This window comes from Lepidochelys olivacea (genome assembly GCF_965140295.1).
Source record: "Lepidochelys olivacea isolate rLepOli2 genome assembly, chromosome: 3".
Taxonomy (NCBI): Eukaryota; Metazoa; Chordata; order Testudines; family Cheloniidae; genus Lepidochelys; species Lepidochelys olivacea.
This window is the reverse complement of record NC_140413.1, coordinates 168,567,990-168,591,162: the sequence shown is the minus strand read 5'-3', so window position 1 is coordinate 168,591,162 and position 23,173 is coordinate 168,567,990. Positions and strand designations below refer to the sequence as shown.

The window sequence follows — 23,173 nt, the reverse complement described above, 5'->3', positions numbered from 1 at the left end:
TTTTTATGGTAAATACTGTTTTTAGGTCTATTTAGTTTTTTATAGAGGCAAAGGTCCTAACTACGTATAATAAGGAGGCAAGCCTTTTAAATAAATTCAAAATAATTAGTGACTTTCACTTAAGGACTACAAAATCAAATCCATTTGCTTTCAGTCTAGTTAGACTTTCCAGTTATTACAGACACACTGAACTTCCTGAGGAGTGTGTTTTACTTTTCATGTCACCAGAAGTGCTATTGCCTGAACATCATAAATTTGAATCCAAGTCTTCCTGCTTCTTTTTTTCCCAAGAGAAACATAATTTTTTCCAACTGTTGCTTTAATTATGGCAACATACACAAGCTTAACAAAAGAAAAATGCTTCCAGGGTGTACTACATCTTAAAAAGAAATTCCAAAATAACCATAACTCGGGTCTGTTTGTGTGTCTTGTAACAGTATGACTAACATTATTTAGAATGTATGTTAACTGTATAATTGTAGATAGCGTCGGCAAAAATAGTGGAATAACAGGCTAATAGAACCAAGTTTACTCATCTGTTGTCTATCCTCAGTGATGATGATGTGGAAGAAGCACATCCAATGGATGGAAACGATAGTGATTATGATCCAAAAAAAGAAACCAAAAAGGAGGTAACACTCTAATTACAAATGAATGTTAGTAATTTTTCCATGATGCCTTCTGTAAAGAGTATAACTTGCAACATGGTGAAATCCTCATATGCTTAAAATATAGAAGATTTTGATGCTTTTTGAATGAAGCTAACCTTTACTATTTAATTTGCTGAGACAATTTCATTCTTGTATGTAACACCCCTCTCTTTGGGGATAGAGAGAAGTAAGGAAATTGCTGATCAGCCAGTGAGAAGAAATTTCAAAGAGTAGCTCAAGACTAATCAATAAGAGACATTTGTTTGGCTGTTCTGTCAAATACTCTTTCCAGTTTCTAACTGATGCTGAGTAATTGGATATCAAGTACTTTCTTTGTGCATTAAAATACAAAGTGGTGTTTCTCAAAGTATGGCATGTCCTCTTCATTCAAAGTAATGAGGCCATAGATATCTTTAATTTGTCTGAATACTTCTTTCTAGTAGAAATTATGGTGGATATGACCTTACTTTGTCCCTTTTAAGAGGGAAGGAAATTCTTTGGTATCTGTAAAAGTATCTTTAATCTTTTAAAAACTTTAAGTCAGAAGTGTGGTGTCCCTTTACCTTCTGTTCTTGCAAATAAGACTCTAAAGGTTATTAAAACTGAAAAACTATGGGAAAAACTATTCATGTTTACAGAACTTTGTATGTAGTAAGTTTCCTTAGTTACCTTAGCACATTTTGGGTCTTCCATACCACAGGAGAGAGAAAACATTTCTACATATTAGAAAATGTGCTGGTTTTAAAAAAAAAAAAGATATTTTGAGCGTGGGGGAGAAAAACACAAATTAGCAAGGGTCCTTTCAAAGACTGTAAAGGAATAGCACTGCTAATAAACTTTGTATCTCTGACAAAAGAAAGCTGGAACATAGAATGGTCAAGAGGATAGGGTATTGGACTGGGAGTCCAAAGATACTGATCTTAGTCTCAGTTTTGCCACTGTCTTGTGTGTCCTTCAACGTTTCTTGGAATTGGTATGGCACAAATCCAGTGGAGAGAGTCTTTCTGCCTCTTGTTCCTCCCTTCCTAATGGGGGAAAGCTCTAAGGTCCTTTCTTTTGGATTCAGCAACCCAAAAAGAGGACAAGCTACTTTTAAAGAATTGCCCAATTTGCTTTCATGATTTACTGTATTTGAACCATTAAATATGGTACAGAATAAAATTAAAGAGTTAAAAAATAACTAACAAGTTTGTAGGGACTGGCCAGGTAGACTAATAAGTTTTAGACCTAAATCAAGATTTATTTTGTGGTCTGATGTTTCTAGTTCTTACATATCTTGACTTTCTAAGCAAAATTAAGCCAAGTAGTGTAATCCTATATTTTTCTAAAACAAAAATCATAATTTTTAGTAGTCTACAGGTAAGGTATGGCTGATGCTTCAAAAATGAAAAGTAGAGACATCAAACGATGTATAGATCCTTTTTAAAAAAAAACTGGCTTTGATCTATTCTAGAGCATATATCTAGTACAAAATTTCCATGAGCCCACTAAGGCAGAATGAAACATCCTGTTGTGGAGAGAGGAAGGTACACAACATGGCAAAATAGGGCTTGTCTTCACTACCGGGGTAAATCGACCTAAATTACGCTACTCCAGCTACGTGAATAACATAGCTAGAGTTGTCGTAGCCTACGTCAGCTTACCGCTGTGTCTTCGCTGCGCTGCGTTGACGGGAGATGCTCTCCCATCGACTTACCTTACTCTTCTTGGAGAGCTGGAGTACCAGGGTCAACTGGAGAGCACGCTGCCGTTAATTTAGTGGATCTTCACTAGACCCTCTAAATCAAGCGTCGATCTCCCCGGTAATGAAGACAAGCCCATAGAAACTTCAGGGGGAAATGTATATTAGAGTTATAGGGGAACGGAGGAAGAGAAGGAACAAATACGGTATGCAGATGGCAATATGGGATGGCAGAAAACAGAAAGTGAACAGTGAGAGTCCTATAAATGATGAAGTAGGTAAGTTGATTTGAGAAAGGTTGAGTTGTTTCTTTTTCCCCCCAGAACCTGTGGAGCAATTCAGGAATTAATTTAATAATCTGTAACTAAGATCATAGAGAAGTATAAGTATATATTAAACACAAAGTTAAAAGCATAGTCATTATGTTGCAGAGTCAAGCACTCAAAAGTTAGGAGGTACTGCCAGGAAGAAACCTTAATTTTTACACTTCAATGACTGCCTGACTCTGCAACTTTAACACTGGGTTCTTTTAACTTCTTTTTTGCATATAATTATAGTTGGCTGATGGCATGGCTGATGCTTTCATAGACTTTCAGGCCAGAAGGGACCATCATGATCATCTAGTCACCTCCTGTACATTGCAGGCCACAGAACCTCACCTGCCCACTCCTGTAATAGACGCATAACCACTGGCTAAGTTACTGAAGTCTTTAAATCATGATTTGAGGGACGTCAAGTTACAGAGAATCCACCATTTACACCAGTTTAAATGTGCAAGTGGCCCATGGTGCAGATGAAGGCAAAAAAAACCCAGGGTCTTTGCTTTAGGCTTTTGGAAAATTTTCAGCCAAAATGGTTCAACTGTTTTAGAAAATGAGGCGAGGGAGTAATACATTGTGGGGGTTTTTTAACGTGGGCAGAGCAAACTTAAAAAAAAAAAAAAAAAGCTTTAGGCCCAGATTTTTAAGGGTATTTAGGTGTTGCTATGCTCAGTGTGATGAGATTTAGACTCCTATGTGTCTAACTCCCTTTTGCAAATGAGATTTAGGCTCTTAAATCAGACTAGCAATGCTGAGCACCGCAACACCAAAATACCTACATGCTCCTATGCAGCTGATGGTTTTTGTTGCCCCTGTGAGATTCCATGCACATTTGGCAAAGTTATAAGCCTTTGAAAACTGAAAAGTTAAACTGAGTACTTATACAGAAGCTCAGAGACTTACTTGCTAGAACTAACAGCCAAAGAGTGTATCCTTAGCGTGCCTGAGCCCCTCTCTCTTAGCTTCTAGTGCTGAGCAGATTGCACCATGCCCACTGAGTGACTGAGCGCGCTTTAGCCCAGGGTCGAATGGGACTGGGACAAGGAGCCAGGGATGGGTCAAGAGAATGGACTAGAACAGGGGTAGGTTACTGGGCAGAAGAGGTCAGGCTTTGGGGGAAAGGGGCAGAAGTCTGTGCCTTCTAGAACATTTCCTCCCCCAAAACGGAACCTGAGTTTCTTGAATTTTACCAATTCTCTGATGTCAGCAAATATCTGACAGGGGGTCTCATTCCCTTCCAGTGTTTGCTCACGTACAGGTACTCCTGGGGGCATTCTGTGCCAAAAAATTAAAAATTCTGCACACAATATTTTAAAATTCTGCAAATTTTATTTGTCCAAATAACACTACATAATCATGCCAGTTTCAATTATTTTTAGGGCTGTCGATTAATCACACTTAATTCACGCGATTAACTCAAAAAATTCATTGCAACTAAAAAGATTAATCGCAGTTTTAATTGCACTGTTAAACAGTAGAACACCAATTGAAATTTATTAAATATTTTTGGATGTTTTCTACATTTTCAAATATATCTTTGTTACAACACAGTTTACAAAGTAGACTGCTCACTTTATATTTTTTATTACAAATATTTGCACCCTAACAATGGCAAACAAAAGAAAGTGTTTTTCAGTTCACCTCATACAAGTATGGTAGTGCAATCTCTTTATTGTGAAAGTGCATCTTACAAATATAGATTATTTTTTGTTACATAACTGCACTAAAAGCAAAACAGTGTAATACTTTAGAGCCTACAAGTCCACTCAGTCCTACTTCTTGTTCAGCCATTCGCTAAGACAAACAAGTTTGTTTACATTTTACGGGAGATAATGCTGCCCGCTTCTTGTTTACAAGGTCACCTGAAAGTGAGAACAGGCGTTCACGTGGCACTTTTGAACCCGTCATTGCAAGGCCTTTACGTGCCAGATAGGCTAAACATTCGTAGGCCCCTTCATGCTTCGGCCACCATTCCAGAATACATGCTTCCATGCTGATGATGCTCATTAAAAAAATCATGCATTAATTAAATTTGTGACACAATTTGTCTCCCCAAAGGAATTCAATGTCCCCTGCTCTGTTTTACCTGCATTCTGCCATATATTTCATGTTACAGTAGTCTCAGATGATGACATAGCACATGTTGTTCATTTTAAGAACACTTTCACTGCAGATTTGACAAAACACAAAGAAGGTACCAATATGAGATTTCTAAAGATAGCTACATCATTTGAGTCAAAGTTTAAGAATCTGAAGTGCCTTCCAAAATCTGAGAGGGACGAGGCGCTGAGCATGCTTTCAGAAGTCTTAAAAGAGCAACACTCCGACGTGGGAACTACAGAACCCGAACCAACAAAAAAGAGAAGATTAACCTTCTGCTGGTTAATTTGACTCAAATGATGAAAATGAACATGCAGCAGTCTGCTCTGCTCTGGATTATTATCGAGCAGAACCCGTCATCAGCCTGGACACGTCCTCTGGAATGGTGTTTGAAGCATGAAGGGACATATGAATCTTCAGTGCATCTGGCACGTAAATATCTTGCGATGCCGGCTACAATAGTGTCATGTGAACGCCTGTTCTCACTTTCAGGTGATACAGTAAACAAGAAGTGGGCAGCATTATCTCCTGAAAATGTAAACAAACTTTTGTCCGAGTGATTGGCTGAGCAAGAAGTAAGCCTGAGTGGACTTGTAGACTCTAAAGTTTTACAATGTTTTATTTTTGAATGCAGTTATTTTTGTACATAATTATACATATTTAAGTTTATCTTTCATGATAGAGATTGCATTACTGTACTTGTATTAGGTGAATTGAAATACTATTTCTTTTGTATTTTACAGTGCAAATATTTGTAATCAAAAATAAATATAAAGTAAGCACTGTACACTTTGTATTCTGTGTTGCAATTGAAATCAATATATTAGAAAATGTAGAAAACATCCAAAACTATTTAAACAAATGGTATCCTATTGTTTACCAGCGCGATTAATCGTGTGATAAATTGCGATTAATTTTCTTGCACAATTAATCGCGATTAATGTTTTTAATTGCTTAACAGCCCTAATTAGTTTGGTAATTTATTTCAAAATACCTGTCAGCAAGTATATCTGTAACAATACAGACACACACACATAAATTCCCCCCAGGAGTAGAGAGTTAAAGAAACCCCTATGACAACCCAGTTCCTGTTTCTCTGCCCGCTTCCCCTCTCTTCCCCTGCTCCCCCCCACCCCCAAGCCCAGCCGGGGTGGCCAGACACCCACAGCCCAGCCACAGGGCCCCCCAGCCCAGATTTCCCTCCCTCAGCCCAGCCACGGCACCCCCAGCCCCGACACCCACCTCCCTCCCTCCAAGCGCAGGGATCCAGAGGGAGAAACCATGTGATGCTTAGTCCTAGGCTTGCATGGCATTTCCTGTGCTCCACCCTCTCCTTCCCTCAGGGCATGCTGGGAACTGCAGCTGCCAGGAACCCTCTAGCTCCCTCCCCCTGCCCCCAGCAGTGTCTTCTATGTGGGAGCCAGCAGTACTGCAGCCCATTTCTGTGGAGGAAAGGAAATTCTGTGCACACGTGCACACACAATGTTAATTTCTGCAAAATACTACTTTGTGCAGAATGCCCCCAGGAGGAATACAGGAGGACAGCCTATCACTACGGTCAGTTACTCAGTTAGCTTAGGTGGCAGAGGTCTCTGTGATGGATCAGAAGGTTCTACCCCGCTGATGAACCATGGGGTATCAGTTTGATAATGGGATTTTTTGGTTGTTTGTTTTATATTTTCAGTTTCTTCAAAAGAACATTATTAAACTTGCAAAAGCCAAGCACTCACAAGTGAGGAAATGCCAGAATTAGGATTGCTCATGCAACCCTAATTCAGCCCTCTTGTTCATATGCATTGTTAGACTTCAGTTACATGATCACATACTGTTTTTTCACCAGGAACTCTGCCTCATTCCATCAGTGTGCCAGATGCACCTGCTTTGGAAATGAATCGGAATTGTGTAGTAAAGAAGGCTGTTGTCTGTAGGACCCCTGCTTCATTTGTTGTGGAAACTGAAAAGTGTATAGTGCATGAGTTAGGGGGTTGCAGGAATAGAAAGGATAGTTTCATTATTAGGACAGTTGAATGCTGCCCTGGAGATTTGGATTCTATCCCTGCCTCTGCCCCACAGATCCTGTGTGATGATGAGCAAATCCATTAAACCAAACTTTTCAGAGATGCTCCCTAATTATGTGTTCCTCATTTTCTGACTTGAGGCCCTAGACCCTGATTTGCAGATGTGCACTGACTGCATTATGAAGTCAATGGGAGCTGTATTAAAATATTTCAAGTGCTATAAAATGCAAAATATGGCAAAAAATCAGGTCCTAAGCATCTCATATTGGCACCTGAAATTAATGGATTTTTTTGGACTTTATGCCCCATCTGTAAAATGGGGATAATACCTCATCTCTCAGGAATTTTGTGAAGATAAATTAATGTTTGTGAAGATCTTGAATACTATATATATCCAAGACTTAATTAAACTGTATATATGAGTACTTCAGAAAAGCTATAAGGAAATTACTTTAATTACTTTAAGGAAATATACTTTAATTGTATTTTGTGTAAGAGTTGAATAGTATGCTGTAAATAAGGTCTAGAGCCACACACTGAACAATGGGGACAAAATCCTGTGGACTGAATGAAGCCGAGGTCCTGCAGGAAAATCAGTATGTGATCATGTTATTAAAGGCTGTGTAATAATGCATACATAAAAAGGGTGGAGGTGGGGGAATTAGGGTTGCACAGGCAACCTTAATTCTGGCATTTGGTAGGGCTGTCCAGAAAACAGTTCCATTTCATGAAATAATTAAATGTTTCAAAATGTGTTCCTTCTGCATTAGAATGCATTCAGAGTAATCTGGGATGGAACAGCCTTTTCTCAATTCGGAGCAGAGGACTTGAACCTGGACCCTAACCACCAGGCTGAAGAGTGTCTCTCTCTTTGTTTCTCTCATATTTTGAGTGGAGTCCATTCTGGACTGAGAGATCTTCCTGTGAAACATTTTAGTTTTAACAAGACAATATTTTTGATGATTTTTTTTTTAACCAGCTCTAGTGCTTCACTTTGCAACCTTAATTTTTTTTAATGTAGAATATATTGACACTAAGGAGCTTAGATTTATGTAAAGCATATTTTATAACCTGTAACTTTTATTTAAAGCGTTAGAGGTTAGGAATATGTTAAAGGTTGACGACTGACCTAGCCAACAACTGACTTGGGAGCATAACTCTAATTTAAGGCTTTAATGCCCCTTTTGGGTAGCTGTAGAAATGGCCTAGTTTTCTTTTTCGTGTAAGCTGTTTGTAAAACATGCTTGCATGGTATTCAAAAGCTGTGTACTTTAATCCACCTACCTCTTCTAACTTTTAAGGGCAATAATGAACAACCTGTTCAGACCAGTAAAATAGGGCTGGGTAGAAGAGAGTATCAGAGCTTACAGCATCGCCATCACTCGCAGCGTTCTAAATGTCGTCCACCTAAGGGCATGTATCTGACCCAGGAAGATGTGGTAGCAGTTTCCTGTAGCCCCAATGCAGCCAACACAATTCTTAGACAGCTGGACATGGAGTTAATCTCATTGAAGCGCCAGGTACTTTGGGTCATCTGTCTTGTTTTGTTTTGCTGTGAATTCCTGAGACTGTGTGTATTTTTCTAATCAAGTGGTTCTCAACCTATTTACCATTGTGGGCTGCATACGCAGCTCTCTGTGTTATGTGGGCCACATCCACACTAATATATACACACACTATCAGTCTGGCCCTGAGGATGTCACATGGGCCACAGCTATGTGCTGAATGGGCCACAGGTTGAGAACCATTGTCCTAATCCCTCTCTTTATGGGGTTTCTGAAATCATGGGTCTTTTGCTTCAACACAAGTGTCTTGTTAAATTGATTGTTCCTAGACTTGTTAATTCTACACTGATAACAGGTTGGAAGTTAGAAAATAACCTCTCCTGTTTTAATGCTACCCTTGCCCACTATTGAGGATATAATTTTGTGGGACTACCTCTTTCTAAAAACACATGTACATTTAATTCTTGTAAAGGGGTAATCCTCCCAACAGCTTCTTAATTTCTATGTTGAAGGGAAATAGAATTTTTTGTATTTTAACATCTTATCTGATTTTAAACTGAATAAAATCTAATAGGGGTGGAAGTGATCTGTTTATTTATCATGTATTATAACTTTTTTAATGTGTGTATAGGATGGGGGAAACATTGGAAAAATCATGGATCCAGATGTATTTCTGTTTAAAATGCTGGAAGTGTGCAGCTCTTTCTTTGCCTAGACTGAGTGCAACAGAGTTTTTCTCTATACTCAGTGCCTTCCCACGCATTCAAGCCTTTGCATGCTGTCAAACCAGCCTTGCAAATCCATTTTCTCATATATGCGTTCATCTGTGCATTGCGTCAGCACATTTTAATTTGTTAATAGTAATGTGCAAGTGTGAGTTAAAGTACACCTTTGTAAACAAAAATTAATCTCTAATTTAAATGTGTCAAAATAAATCCAAAATGAACTATATCAGGAGATCATAACCTGAAGCCAGCAAAACCAGTAAAAAGAAGTCTGCAACAAGAAAGTAACAAGAAATATCTCATCACTTTTTAGAGTTCTGTTGGGGAAGGAGAGAACCTAGCCTTCTGAGAAACAATTTACGTATAGAATTTCTCTCACTCAGTAAAAATGTAAGAGTGGCAAATGAAAAGATGTTTATAGTATCCTGAAATATTCCTTATTCTATACAGGTGTGGAATTTTTTGAAAATTAGCTTTTATCTTCCTCCTGGTTTGTCATAATCCTGGTGGACTGATTTTTAACCAGCCCTTTCAAAGAACCCTGTCTGAGTCATGTCTCTCTCATTCACTCTCCAGGGTAAAATATGATTTGTCTGTGAAGCAGCAGTTAAAAGTAGAGAAGCATTAAACCATAATGTTTACTTCTGTAATTTAAGAGGCATACTTGTGGGAATCCTAGTGGAGATGTTTGTACAAAGTGATCAACTTTGTTTGTGGAGCTGATAAACTTTTTTTTTTTTTTTAAACCAAGGTTCAAAATGCTAAGCAAGTAAACAGTGCACTGAAACAAAAAATGGAAGGTGGGATTGAAGAATTCAAACCTCCTGAGGTAAATTAATATAATGTGCTAGAATGTGTGGCATTGCACTTGGATTGGTGGGAAGATACATTATTGTATAGTTTGAGTCGTTTGCTGCTGCACAGTGTGTGTGTTTCAGCAACAGTTTAACTGGAACACTGAAATTCAGAGGGAACCAAAATAGTTACCATTGCATGGAGGAAGTTGGCAAAATATGCCTTTCCTCAATCTTTTAAATGGGAGGTGAGAGGGTAGAGGGACAACAGAGGCAGCAAGGTTAGCATGATTATACATAAAGCTAGGGAGCTGGATCATGTGCCATTACAAACCAGCTTTTCTGGTGAAACTGTCGGCTAATTAGTTGCTACTTTCACCAACATGTCACAAGCATTGGGGTGGGGTTTTGTTTTGTTTTGTTTTTTTCAATTACTGAAGCTACTCTTTTAATGGTGAGTGTATTGCTTGAAAAATGCAAAATAATTTAGAAATTATGTTCTAATAATGCAATTTAATTTTAAACAGTAAACTAGCTAAATGTTTTTACCTTCATGAAAATGATTATTACTCTGTGACAACTGAGTCTTTGATTGCACCTTACTGCAAACAGGGAAAACTATCAAAGAAATTCAGGCATTAAAATATGTGCTTTTATGACTTTCAGATATTTTACAATGGGTTTGGAATGTGCTTTAATAACCCTAGTGTGCAATTTCTCTAATTTTAATAGTTGAATCAGAAAATCAATGCCCGTTGGACTACAGAAGAGCAGCTTCTTGCAGTACAAGGTATGTCACAGAAAAGTAGTAATGACCGATAACTATTAAAAATCTTAAGTGACCTGCAGATTTCTTAAAAATTGGGCCTGTGCCCTTTTTCTGCTTTATGTATAAAGAACACCTGAGAAGATGCTTTGTTTTTCCTTTTTATTTTTATTTTTTAAAGGTAGCTGGGGAGTGAGGTTGCTCATTCCCCCCCCCCCCTTAGAAATGTTGGGAATGTAGAGTCTCTGGCTTTGTTGGAAGACTAATGGAACGCATATGATGTTGTTGTTGTAAACTCTTCCTTTAATTGGAGGGGTGTGAGTGGTATATGCTAAACATTGAGTAGATTCAGAGTTTAGTCATTGAAATTAAATGGGTGTTAATTTTTTTTTTTTAAGCCTACTGGTGTTCTAAGCAGTCTGACTAAAAATCCTTTCTCTTAATATATAAATTACACATCACAAGACACTAATTCTTCTTCCTGGTCTTCTAGCCTAAACAGACGTGAAATAAAGTAGGAAACAAGTAGGGAAAAAATATATTTCAGGCTGCCTTTATACATCCAAAAAGAAGCAAAAAGGCAGAAGCCCAATTTCTTTCGTTTGCAGGTCACCTTTAACTAGGCATGAAGAGACAAGACACAGTCTTCCCATCCAACATCCTGCTGTGAAAGTTTGAGGCTGGAGACAGATGCTGTACTAACACATTTTCTTAGTGGCTAGCAGTGCACTTTACCAACAGGATATTGGGTACAGTTAACATGCAGTAATCTCTTACCTAAGCATGAAAACTCTCAGATTATTGTCTTGTTAAACCATTGCACTGCACAGTCCAGAAAAAGCATTCAGATGGAAATATAAACATAAAAATGAAACTCAGTGTATTAACTTCAAAGTGTGATAAGTTGCATCTCTTGTATTTTCTGATACTATACATCAGCTCAATATTACTTCAGTGAAGTAATCGAGCTAGTTCTCTACGTCAGTGGTTCTCAAACTTTTTTTTTTTTTTTCACGGACCACTTGAAAATTGCTGAGGGTCTCAGCAGACCACTTAATGATCTTTCCAAATGTTGTTTGTACCATTGGCTAACTACTGTAAAGCATTTTGGATAAAAGTTCTATATTAAAAAAACCCTTAATTGTTTTTTGTTCTACAAATAAAAGCATGCAATTCATATTTCAATATCAGTAGTTTTACCTTTCTAATGCGATGGATGTGCCCTCTCTCCCCTGCTGTGGCAGTTCCTGGGCTGGGAAGGATGGGGATCTCCCTGGCTGCGGCAGCCACCGAGCTGGGGCTGGGAAGGAGGACGGTCTCTCCCTCTCTTCCCCACCGCGGCAGTCCCCGAACTGGGGCTGGGAAGGAAGGGGGGTGTCTCCCCAGCAGCCGCAGCCCTGGAGCTGGGGAAAGTCACCTCTTTCTCTGTCCCTGCATGTCCCAATTTCCCCCCCACCCCCTCTTCTCACCCCACTGCCCCTTCCCACGTACCCCGTATTCCCCCCAGGGCCACCACCTTACCTTACATTTGCATCTTCTCCAGGGTCCAGGCACCTAATTAGTGGAGCCATGCCTGCACGGCTCCATTAATTAGGTGGGTGGCCCATCATTTTTTCCTGTGCGGCCACCCAGGCGCGCACCTTAGAGGGAACTATCCACAGACCACCTGAATGGAAGTGGTCTGCGGACCACAGTTTGAGAACCTCTGCTGTACATTGTTTACCTGCTTTAAAATAATGCTTAGACTAATTAGTATAACTTGCCCCATGTTCTGTTAGACTATCATAATATATAAGTTACTGACCATTCAGTATTCGACAACTTTTAGTATGCTGACTCTGCTTCGAAAGTTAGGGTTCTTTCAAAAGTTGAATGGTCTTTACTGGTTGCGTATAAAAGAAATAAACTGTTTTCGTGCTTGCTTTCTACTGCCGAATTGGTTATTTTGAATAAGTCCTCGTATTTTTTGGTGAACATGGTTTTGAAATGGCTAAGGAAAAACATAGCTTTGTTCATGCTCAGTCATTTTTCATACCATGTGGTCTGCAAAAACTTAAACTACTGTTTGCAAGTACAGAACCCATTACATTTGATGGAGCATGATGGGGGCATGACACTAACTTGAAGAATTGTATTGTCGTGACACTAACTTTCTGAAATCAAGTTGCTGCAAGTACATAAAGTACGAGAACTATTCCATGCTTAGGAAATATGACCCAAATAAGATCACTGCAAACTATCTTTCTGAATGTTTCACTCTGTATACTGCAGTGGCCCTCAAACTGTGGGGCACGCCCCCTTAGGCGCCAAGGAACGTTCGCCGGGGGGGCATGTGGCAGGGCCCAGGCCAGCTCTCATGGGGGACTGGGAGGGAGCACCACCCAGCCCTCTACCCCCAGCTCCGCCGTCAGCCCAAGCTCTGCTGCTGAGCCAACTGTACAGTAATGGAGGGGGAATGTGGACAGATTTCATTACTGGTCGGGGGGACATGATGGGAAAAGATAAGGCATCACTGGCATATTGGCTCTGGGACTAAAGGTGGAATTCTGTGCAAGAGCAGAATTCATGTCCCCTACAGATTTTACTCTTTCCCTGCAGAATAATTGATTAACAGGCCGTCTGGTTTGGGCATCGGGAGCAGCCAGGGAAGATGTAAATCACCACCTCAGGGGTTGGGACTGGGTGTGCGTACAAGACTCTGTCCCTCTCATTTGCTATCACGATGTGCCTGGAGCCAGAAAGGGGCAGGCCTGGCAACACCTGGCCAATAGCTTCTACCATGCGCCAAACTCCAGCTGCTAGTCCTGTGGGGGAACAAGACTTATTCTTCCCCTGCATCAGCTGCTCCTGGCGCTGGATCCAACCCAGCCCTGCTCCCTGCCCCCATTGCTCCCCAGATGCGGGAGAAGAGGTCACTGTACAGCGAGCTGCTCCCCCATCCACCCAACCCCCATGCATCTAGACCAGTGGTTCCCCTGGGAGTTCACGAAATGTTACAGGGGCTTCTTAGGGAATTTTTTCCCCCAATGGTGGACAGAGCTGTCCATAGGGACCCTGGGCAGTGTGGGGCCATCAGCCCTTGGGGACTTCCAAGAGCTAAGCAGATCAAAGCAAGCATATCTATCACACTGAGGCGATTTAAACTTCAAGACTCCTTATACGAAATAGAAAGGGAGGTGGATATTTTTTGCTGTTTTTAAAATTAAATAGGCTGCTTGTGGTGTTCTTAAATTATCATGAAGAACAAGTTTAAGCTTTGTTTGTTTGCCTGGACTGCTCAAGACCTGAATGCTTGTGTAGGAGGAACTCTTTGGCTTCTTAAATACCTGAGTTGGCTTCATGCTGTTTCACATCTGATACTCCTTGATGAAACATAGGAGCCAGAGGTGCCAGTACGGAGGGGCAATGAGGGTCATATGCTGCCCCCGTGTCGGCACGACCACCCTCCGCGGGTCCCTTCCCTTTTTTCCCGGCTGCCCCTGTGGGCCCCCCCCCTTCCGGAGGTGCCCCTGTACCCCTTTTTTCTACTGGCACCTCTGATAGGAGCCTTGTCTTGTAACAGGCTTAATCAAAACTGATACAAGCTACAAAAGTGAGATCTTGGAAGAGTGTTGCTGTTTTCATAATGTAATAAAAATACTGTAATGATAACTAATAATAAATAGTGTGTAATAATCATGTCTTAAAAACACATTTTATATTTCCAAGATCACTGCTTTTATAATTTATGCTGAGGTAAGGGAGAAAATCCCTGGAAATAATCATTTTTAAGGTGGGGTTCACAAGACTTGACATTTTAGTGAAAGGGGTTCGCGGGTTGTTGAAGTTTGGGAACCACTGATCTAGACCCTTCACCCACCCTGCCAAGCCCCATCCCACTGAGCTGCACACGGACTCCCAGACCCCCTGAACTCAGATTCCCCTGCTGAGTCGCATTCCCCCTGCACCTTGACTTTCCAACGAGCCCCTGTGCATCCAGATTCCCCCCACACCCAGACCTCCCACCAAACTGCCCACACCCAAATTGCCCCACACAGAGCCCACTCACCCCACACCTGGATCCCTCCACGCTTGGATCCTGCTGGGCTGAGCCTGCTTGCCCCACACCTGGATCAGGTGGCAGGGCTGGGCTTGCATGCGAGACTCTGTCCCTCTCACTTGCTGCTGGCATGAAAGGGCAGGGTTCCAGAGTGTTTCTGGGTCAGGCATTGCCCTTGCACTGTGTCAGGATCAGGTGCAGCCTCACTGCCGACTCCATATCCCAGAGGGGGCGGGGGCCTGCAGAGTGATCCCCCACCTCTGTGCAGCCAGTGGCCTGTGCTTCCCGCTGCCATGCTGGAGTCTCCACTCCCATTGCCCTTCTAATCTATTGTCTGCAACAATTTCAGTTCTAGTCCAATGACTGTACAGTGATATGCTGAGTACTACTTAGCCATGCCATGCACTAAGGCCCCAAACTGGCAAAGCATTAGTTTTAATGGGGATACTCAGGTGCTGAACTCTTAAGTTCTGTGCCAGATCATGGCTTAACTTCACTCCTAAGGATGTGCTGCCTTTTAGGGTATGTCTACACAGCAAAGAAAAGCACACAGCTGGCCTATGCCAGCCAACTCGGGCTTGGGCTGCAGGGCTGTTTCATTGCCATGTAGACTTCCGGTCTGGGACTAGAGCTTCTACTTTTTGAGCTTTATTTTATAAGACTAGGCAAGTTATCAAGCTTAATCAGTCTCCTGGGCGGAGAGGAGGAAAGCTTTAGGAAATAACTTACGGTAGTGTTTGAAACTTGATTTTGTAATGATGAGTAGTCTGTGCACCAGTTTGCAGTTATATGACCTAGAAAGCTGATAGTATACATTTATCTTGAAAGGAACTTTGTCAGTATGTTAGGTTTTCTGTGTCTCCCAATGAAGATTTAAGAGTGCTGTACTGAAGTCTTGTATAAATCAATCTCAGTAACACTATTGGATACTTACTAGTATGCTAAAAGGAATCCAAAAGGAACCCGAACCTCAGTGGTCAAATGAGAGAAATGCATTTCATTTTGTTATCCTTTTGTTCACTTACCAATTTGCAGAATTCATTAAGTAAGTCACAATGGGTCTTCTAATCATCCGTGTGAGTTAGAGCTCATTTGTACTAGAAGCACTATGTCTGACGAACATGCTCTATGCCGACAGGAGATAGTTCTCCCATTGGCATAATAAATCCACCTCTGCAAGAGGCGGTAGCTATGTTGGCAGGAGAATCTCTCCCACTGATCTAGCGCTGTCCACACTGGCGCTTAGGTAGGTATAATTTACGTTGCTCAGGAGGGTGGTGTATTCACCCCCCTGAGCGATGAAATTCTACTGAAGTAAGTGGTAGTGTGGACCTGGCCTTCTATTATGACAGGCAAAAGACTGAGTACTGGAGGGAGCATACTTTGAAAAGGTGTAGCTATATCGCTTGTCTTTCTCTCTCATCCCCTGCCATTGTCAGTGCACAGAGCACAGTGTCTTGCCCAGACTTACCCTCTTTAGAGACCCTACTGCTCCCTCTTGCACACTCTGTCTCCCTGCAGCCAGTTTGGTTTTTTTTCCCCCCTGCAGATCTCTACGGGGGGAGCAGGAGCTTACTAGTACATACGTGCAGAACCAGCCATAATTTTATTTGGCCCTTAATGGTTAAAATGGAAGCTTCAACTTAGTTTCAGCTGTAGTTGAACTATTTATTGGCACTGAATTTTCTCTTGTACATTCACTGCAGATGAACAAGACACTGCATATTAGAAGCCCTTTTTCAAAAAGAAAAGTAGAAAGAGCAAAGTCATGTCATTTTTTATCAAGTTACTAGGAGCGTACATTTCAGAGTTTCTAATTTGAAATAAATAACTCTCCTTCTGTATCCTTTACCTTTCTGAAATGAGGTATTACATTTGGCATATAACTTTCTGCTATTGGGGGAGAAAATGCATGTCCTTTAAGTATTATAATGGATTCTGAATGGGTAAAGTCATCAGCAATTTTCCACATTACATAAGTCAAATCTTATTTTGCTCATGACATATGAAAGGTTCCCTAGCAGAAAGCAAAAATCATATAACTGTCTCCAGTTTATGGATTACTGTAGAGTAATTTTTATCCCAGGCTATAAAATGCAAGCAGGCCTTGTCTCTGGAGTCTGAAAGGTACAAAACTCTTGGACTCTTTGATCAAAAACGTCGTTTTTAGTATAGTAGCTAAAAGCAAAGCTTCAGAGTGCAGGAGAACATGAGGATTTTTCCCTTGAGAACAGGAAAGAGGAGAAACTTCAAGGGTTCTCATTAATGTATTTAAAGGGGAGAGACTCAAATATCTTTGTTTTTAAGAAAATGAAAACTGAATTGAGGGAGAACTGGTAAACTTCAATATTTCACTTTGAGACAACCTGATTCAGGTATTTAAAATACATGTATTTGGTTTATTTGATCTACCATTCCTTAAATAACTGACATATCAAAATTTCAGATGGAATTTTTCAGTGCTAGTACATTGTGTTGGGAGAGAGAAGCATACAGAGCCAGCCTTATTGTGTTTGAGTGGGCAAGTACATTTTTTCCACAAAATCGGGTATAACTAACTTTTTTTGACCTACTAGTGCCAAAAGCGGTCTTAAGATTTTGGGGAGGACCAGAAATAAGTTGAGGCACTCCCAAATCAAACTGACTGATATTAAAATGAATAGAAGGGAGAAGAATTGGACTGTTCCAATTCTCCTGCATTGGGAGCCTAGGGTCTCAGCTGCTTTTGCTGAGAGCTCTTTTGCCAACACTACTTTTTTTTTTTTTTTTTAAGGGCAGTTGTCCCAAATAAGCCCAGTGAATATCTGCCAATTTGTCCTATATTCAGAGGGCTGTTCCCCCATTTCATAAATAGCTAAATGACAGGCTGTTAGCCTGTTCCTCTTAGGGCACAAAGGAAGTGTCAGAGCCAGGATTAGAATTCTAATGTCCTGGCTCTGCCTTGGGCTGAGTCAGTAGACTCATGCTATTGAAAATTCTGCTGCTCCTTTCAGTCAGATGCCACATGGGTTTTTGGAAAAGGAGCTAGCTTAGCATGCAACTAGCTGGGGGAAGCCTACAAAGAAGACCTGTAACCATCAGTTGAAGCTCACAGAGTACTGTTCTCTCCCCCTCCAAAAATATCAAATGGTCTATTTCACACATCAGAGACCAGCCGTGTGTGGCTGTAGGGAGGGCCCTATCAATTACCAGGATCTTTAGAAAAATCAGTGACAAACCCTTACCCTAGTGAATAATTTATACTTTCAAGGCTATCTTTGCAAGGAAGAGTCATTGTGGCTTTTGGGAATCTTTTTGATTTGTTTGGTTTTTATTTATTTATTTATTTTAAACGGAAGCTATAGTCTACCTTCTAATGGAGAGGTTCTTAAAATTAAAGTGAGCCCTTAGCTGTAGGCCCCAAAGGCCATATTTGTATACATACTTCACAAATAGCTGTGCTTGACCGGTCCTTCACAGGTGTATTATTTACTTTGCCTTTCAGGTGTACGCAAATATGGTAAAGATTTTCAAGCTATTGCAGATGTAATTGGCAACAAGACTGTTGGCCAAGTGAAGAACTTCTTTGTAAACTACAGGCGTCGGTTTAACTTAGAGGAGGTGTTGCAGGAATGGGAAGCTGAACAAGGAACCCTGGCTTCTAATGGTGATGCTTCTACTTTAGGGGAGGACACAAAAAATACTTCTAATGTGCCATCAGGAAAGAGCACTGATGAAGAAGATGAGGTGTGTTTTGTGTATCACGTATTAGTAAGCATGAGTTGAGGAATAGCATTTAATTCAGTGAAATATAATGTAAGGTTAATCTGATTGTGATACACTAGTGTACTTGAAGGCCTGATCTTGATCTGATAAGCTTCATTGGGAACAGGACTGGGCCTCTAATAGTGAATTTCTTATGACTGTATTTACTGTTAATGAAAATTTTAAAAAAAGGAAGATACCTGATTCTAGAAAAGAGAACTGTATTGTTTCATCAATATTCTATTTTTTCGTTGCACTATTCAGCAATTTAGAGATTAAAATGCTTGGTAACTTTTGTTTTTTTCAATGTCAAAAAAAGCTTGTGCTTTCTAGATAGTGGACACTGGCAACCCAAACTGCATTTTGTTCTGGACAGTATGGCTCTTTTTACATTCCATTTTGTCTTTGTGTAGGGACAAGCCACGCAGATCACTCAGGGTTTAGGCCCTTCGCCTCCTGCACAGGCATCTGCTCCAGCAACCCCGGTAGCAACTTTGAACCAGCCTCCTCCGTTACTTCGTCCAACACTTCCGGCTGCTCCTGCTCTCCATCGTCAGCCTCCACCACTTCAGCAACAGGCTCGATTTATTCAGCCAAGACCAACCCTAAACCAGCCCCCACCACCACTTATCCGCCCAGCTAATTCTATGCCTCCTCGTCTAAATCCAAGGCCGGTATTATCCACAGTCAGTGGCCAACAGCCACCCTCACTTATTGGAATTCAGACAGAATCACAGTCCACTCTGCACTAAAGAAGTGAAATAGGTCAGAACTATCATAACTCCTTCGATAAAATTTTATCAGTGTCCACTTTTCTCAAATAATGAAGGGGAGAAAAGAGCAAGCCTTCCAAGGTATTGTGAAGCAGTTTTACACAGAGAAGCAAGCTAATAATCTTAGCAGTGGAACCACAGGAACGACCATCTATAGAAAAGAATCTTCTGTGCAGAAGACTTGTACAGCAAAACAATGCCTACAGTTCAGCCCTCATCCATACAAATAACTGTTGAAGGAAGCTAATCTCTTTAGCAAATAAATGTTCTGTGCACCAAGATTTTGTTTAACTGATTTTTTTACTCTATTTATTTTATTAAAGTTCTTTATATTGAAACATCTTAGTACAGGGATGCAAAGAGTCTGGCAGATTTAGGAACTGTGACAACTCCTTAACTGACAGTAGAAATAAATGTGAGGGATTATTTTTATGTTTTCCTATGTTAGGAGTGTAAGAATCAATAGTTAGCCTGCAGTTCAGATATACAATAGAAGTATTTCATGCACTTTTAAACTATAGACTTTTTTTATAGCTTTCTCAAAACAGACTTTACTTTCTTTAAAATACTTTCTCATTAAATACTCCTTTTGAAAGAGTAATCTGAAGATCTGCTCAGCTGTTGTACCAAAAGTGTTAAATCTAGCAATGTGTTCGAATCTTATAAACCCTCTGATACCAGGCTTCTGATTTCCTAGTGCAAAATTGTAGGAAGTGGATGTGCCAGCAACTTCCAGGTCCAAGGAGATGATGAAAAACACCAGTAATGACCACTATTTTAATGTGGCTACTCCACTTATTACACTTACAGTTGCAGTACAGTGGTTTTTAATCCCTTTGTAAATGGTCATATCTAGAGTTACATACTCTGTATTATTGCTCTTTACCTAAAGCTTTAACTAAAATACTGGTAATGCCAATTAGCAGGGAGTGTGTCCTCAAATGTTATGACGGTGGGACTATGTGAAACAACTTAATTTCAGAGAAGGCTAAATGGTTATCTCAGATTTCCCTTCCCCCATCTGGGTTGTTTTTTTTTGTTTTGTTTTGTTTTAGTTGTATTAAATCAAATACAAAACAATTAAATAGTAATGCAGGTCTGCATTTTGGTGTTTATTGATCCTTCTAAATTTTTTTTGGTTAGGAGTTGGGGGACTTCACTGGAGAAACTAAATTATCTGAAATTATAATTTGTGTCTTCAGTGACAAAAAGGTAAAATGTGAAATTGTAAGTTTGTCAGTTCTCCTAAAAAAAAACTTAGGCCAGAAACTTGGGTAAGGAAGCGTTTTTAAAGTTACTGTTATCAAATTGTTTGGGAACCAGTGTGGACTGGGTCAAGCTATGGAAAAGTGTTTGCTTTTAAAACACTGTGTCCTGCACCCATATTGATCACCACACTGTTCTAGAAGCTCTTTTAGCTGGAACAGTGTTTGAATATTTTAAGTGTAATTTCATAACTCTCTGTTCTAGGCCTAATATAGACTGGCCTTAAAAATAAACTGGATCTTCAGTTTGAATTTGGAATTTACAATCCTCAGTCTCCTACAGATTCAGTGGTTCTGATGTTTTACGGTTTAACAGTTTTGCTGAAATCTTGTATCTGTGCAAAGGGAAGTTCTTGTAGAAGCCTTTTACCTACTACATTTGTAACTTTAATATTAAAATCAGACGTGTAGCCTTAATTATGGTTACAATGTCAACCCTACATAAAAACACATTTCAGAAATGGTAAATTTAGGAGACTTTGTTTTTTGAAACATCTGTCTCTGCTAATGTTCTTAGCTCTAAGTACAGAAGTCCCTTTTGGGGGTTTTCTTTCACACCAAAATTAGATTCCCAGCCACTACATGGACATTAGATAGTGGCTGTTCCAGAAAGAAAAGCAGCATTATAAAACCATGAAGAGTTCTTCGTGATCATTGGAACTTTTGTTTTGGGGGTCAAAAGGGTCCCTCAGACAACTACATGAAGTCTGGCTGACCTCCAGACTTTCAGGCTGACAAGAACCCTGTCTTGTGCATTTTGACATAACTGTTTAAATAAATATCTAATTTTAATTGTTACCTAAGTAGAATGCATCTTTCAGTATTTTTTTAAGTATTGATATCAAGTCTCCCTGGTGTGTGTACTGTACCTTTGCTAATTTTTGTCTTGTCTATTGTCAATAGAATTTCAGTATGCAAAATGTTGGGTGTTCCAGTACAGTTGGACACCACTGACTGCTATCAACTGTTCAGTACATTGTAATTCAATTTAATCCTGTTTAAATATTCTGTAACTGGGCAAAGGTGCTGTATTTGGGGGGCAAGGGTGTAGTGTACTTTAGTTTACGTACACTGTGGCACACAGGAGGGAAACCTTAGCAGTTGTAGTACTAAAAACATGTACATAGCAAGATGTCCTTTTTATTGTGTGCTTTGCAGAATATGTGCATACAGTTTGCACGTCTTGTTTTGGGGGTGGGAGTTTGTTTTTTAAACAGTGTTTTTGCCTGGAAGAGTGATATGCTTGCTGCTTAATCAAAGGATTAAAGTTTTAAAGGAATCTGTGTCTTCTATTTTTATGTACCTTGTAATGGTCTGAAATTTTAGGGCCCTTATACTGTGATTATCTTCTAAATTCACTTATATTTTTTTAATAATTAGAAATAAAATTATACAATGGTGTTAATTTCAGTGGAGATTTTGTTTTTGCCATACCACTAATCTCCTGGTTTTGTCTTTTTATAACTAGTTCAGGAAATGAACTCAACTAATTTTCAGGTTGTCTTAATTTTGTTACTTTTAAGAAATATAAAATGATTGCACACCTTTTATTAAGTTTGGCAGAGAAAGTGTATCCTACATTGTTCAGAAACAATATAACTTTACAGCTCTTCTTTTGTACTGTTTATTTTCAGTTAATAAAGAAATCTAAACAGCGACTACTCAAAATGAATGGGAAAATTAAAAGTGCAAGGTCTGATCTGGACAAAGTGTTTCTAGGTTCAATAATCTGATGCACAGAAATGGAATATGGAGGCACACAAAGTTCCAGTCTTAGTTGTTCAGCTTTAAATGACATTGATTATGAATTGGAACATTACCTTTTGGTACTATAAAAAGTGTACATAGCACTTCTAAGACAGTTCCTACTTGGAAGAATTTACAGTCCATATAAAGTAAAACATGGAACAACCGTTACATTATGGGGGAGGCTAGATGGACACAGTGACATTGCAACTGTAAGAGGGACTCTGGGGAAAAAAGTGTGGCTTGCGTATAAAGGTGACTAGTATGGGCTTGTGTGTCTTGCTTGCAAAGGAGAGGAAGCAGCTTGAAAGAAGGTGTGAAGCTCAGAGAAAGAAATGAAGGGAGTAATAAGAGGAATAGGTTGTGCTTGTGATAAGGGAAAGGCAGGGATCTTCAGAATGTGTTAAACTGGAAAACCAATGAAGGGATTTGAGGGATTGCTCTGAAATCTTTAAAAAAAAAAAATGAATAAAGAGCAAATAGCCCTTTAAAATAAATCACTAGTGTGCAAAATGAGCATTTTATTATTTTAATGTAAAAATTGGGTAACTTTAAGTGTAGTTAAACTACAAATTCTTATTCTGAAACTGAAAATTGGTAAGAGTAAGAGCTGAATCTCTGGTTTGTAAAAGTAGTTACAGGATGTTATGATAAAGACACTTGTCTTCAGAGAGCAGGACAGTAAGTGAAGGGTAATGGACAAACAAGTTCAATATAATTATGGTCCTGCTAAAATTATTTATAGACTGGTATAAATTAATATGAATCTTTGATTTTTTTTAAATGGAGAGAAGAATGGGAAGCTAGGTTTAAGTGCTTTACAAGGAATACTATTAAAGGGATATTGAAGTGCATGGAAGTTACTTGCACAGCTCTTAGGACACTATCAGAGTTGATGATGACTCTAAAATTGAACCTGCCTTTTAAAAAAAATATTTTCTCCTGTTGTGTTTTTTACTAAATGTTCCTTAAATTAAGCTTTTCATGGCAATAAGCAATATCTTCATAAATGATCTGGAGGATGGTGTGGATTGCACCCTCAGCAAG

The 23,173-nt window shown here is 39.7% G+C and overlaps 1 protein-coding gene across 4 annotated transcripts in view; it reads left to right on the top strand.

Annotated features, from left to right (window-relative positions):
• The window catches only part of RCOR3 (REST corepressor 3), a 34,455-nt gene extending 12,796 nt beyond the window's left edge, over positions 1 to 21,659 (top strand). For 3 of the 4 annotated variants that reach the window (XM_084622708.1, XM_084622710.1, XM_084622709.1), the window contains exons 7-12: positions 554 to 632; positions 8,071 to 8,289; positions 9,751 to 9,828; positions 10,526 to 10,583; positions 18,083 to 18,324; positions 18,756 to 21,659. In XM_084622708.1, the coding sequence (XP_084478834.1) occupies positions 554 to 632; positions 8,071 to 8,289; positions 9,751 to 9,828; positions 10,526 to 10,583; positions 18,083 to 18,324; positions 18,756 to 19,094 (1,015 nt within the window). In that variant the 3' untranslated portion in view covers positions 19,095 to 21,659. The remainder of the gene's footprint in view (positions 1 to 553; positions 633 to 8,070; positions 8,290 to 9,750; positions 9,829 to 10,525; positions 10,584 to 18,082; positions 18,325 to 18,755) is intronic. The other variant, XM_084622711.1, reaches the window with a different exon arrangement.
• The last annotated feature ends 1,514 nt before the right edge of the window (positions 21,660 to 23,173 follow it).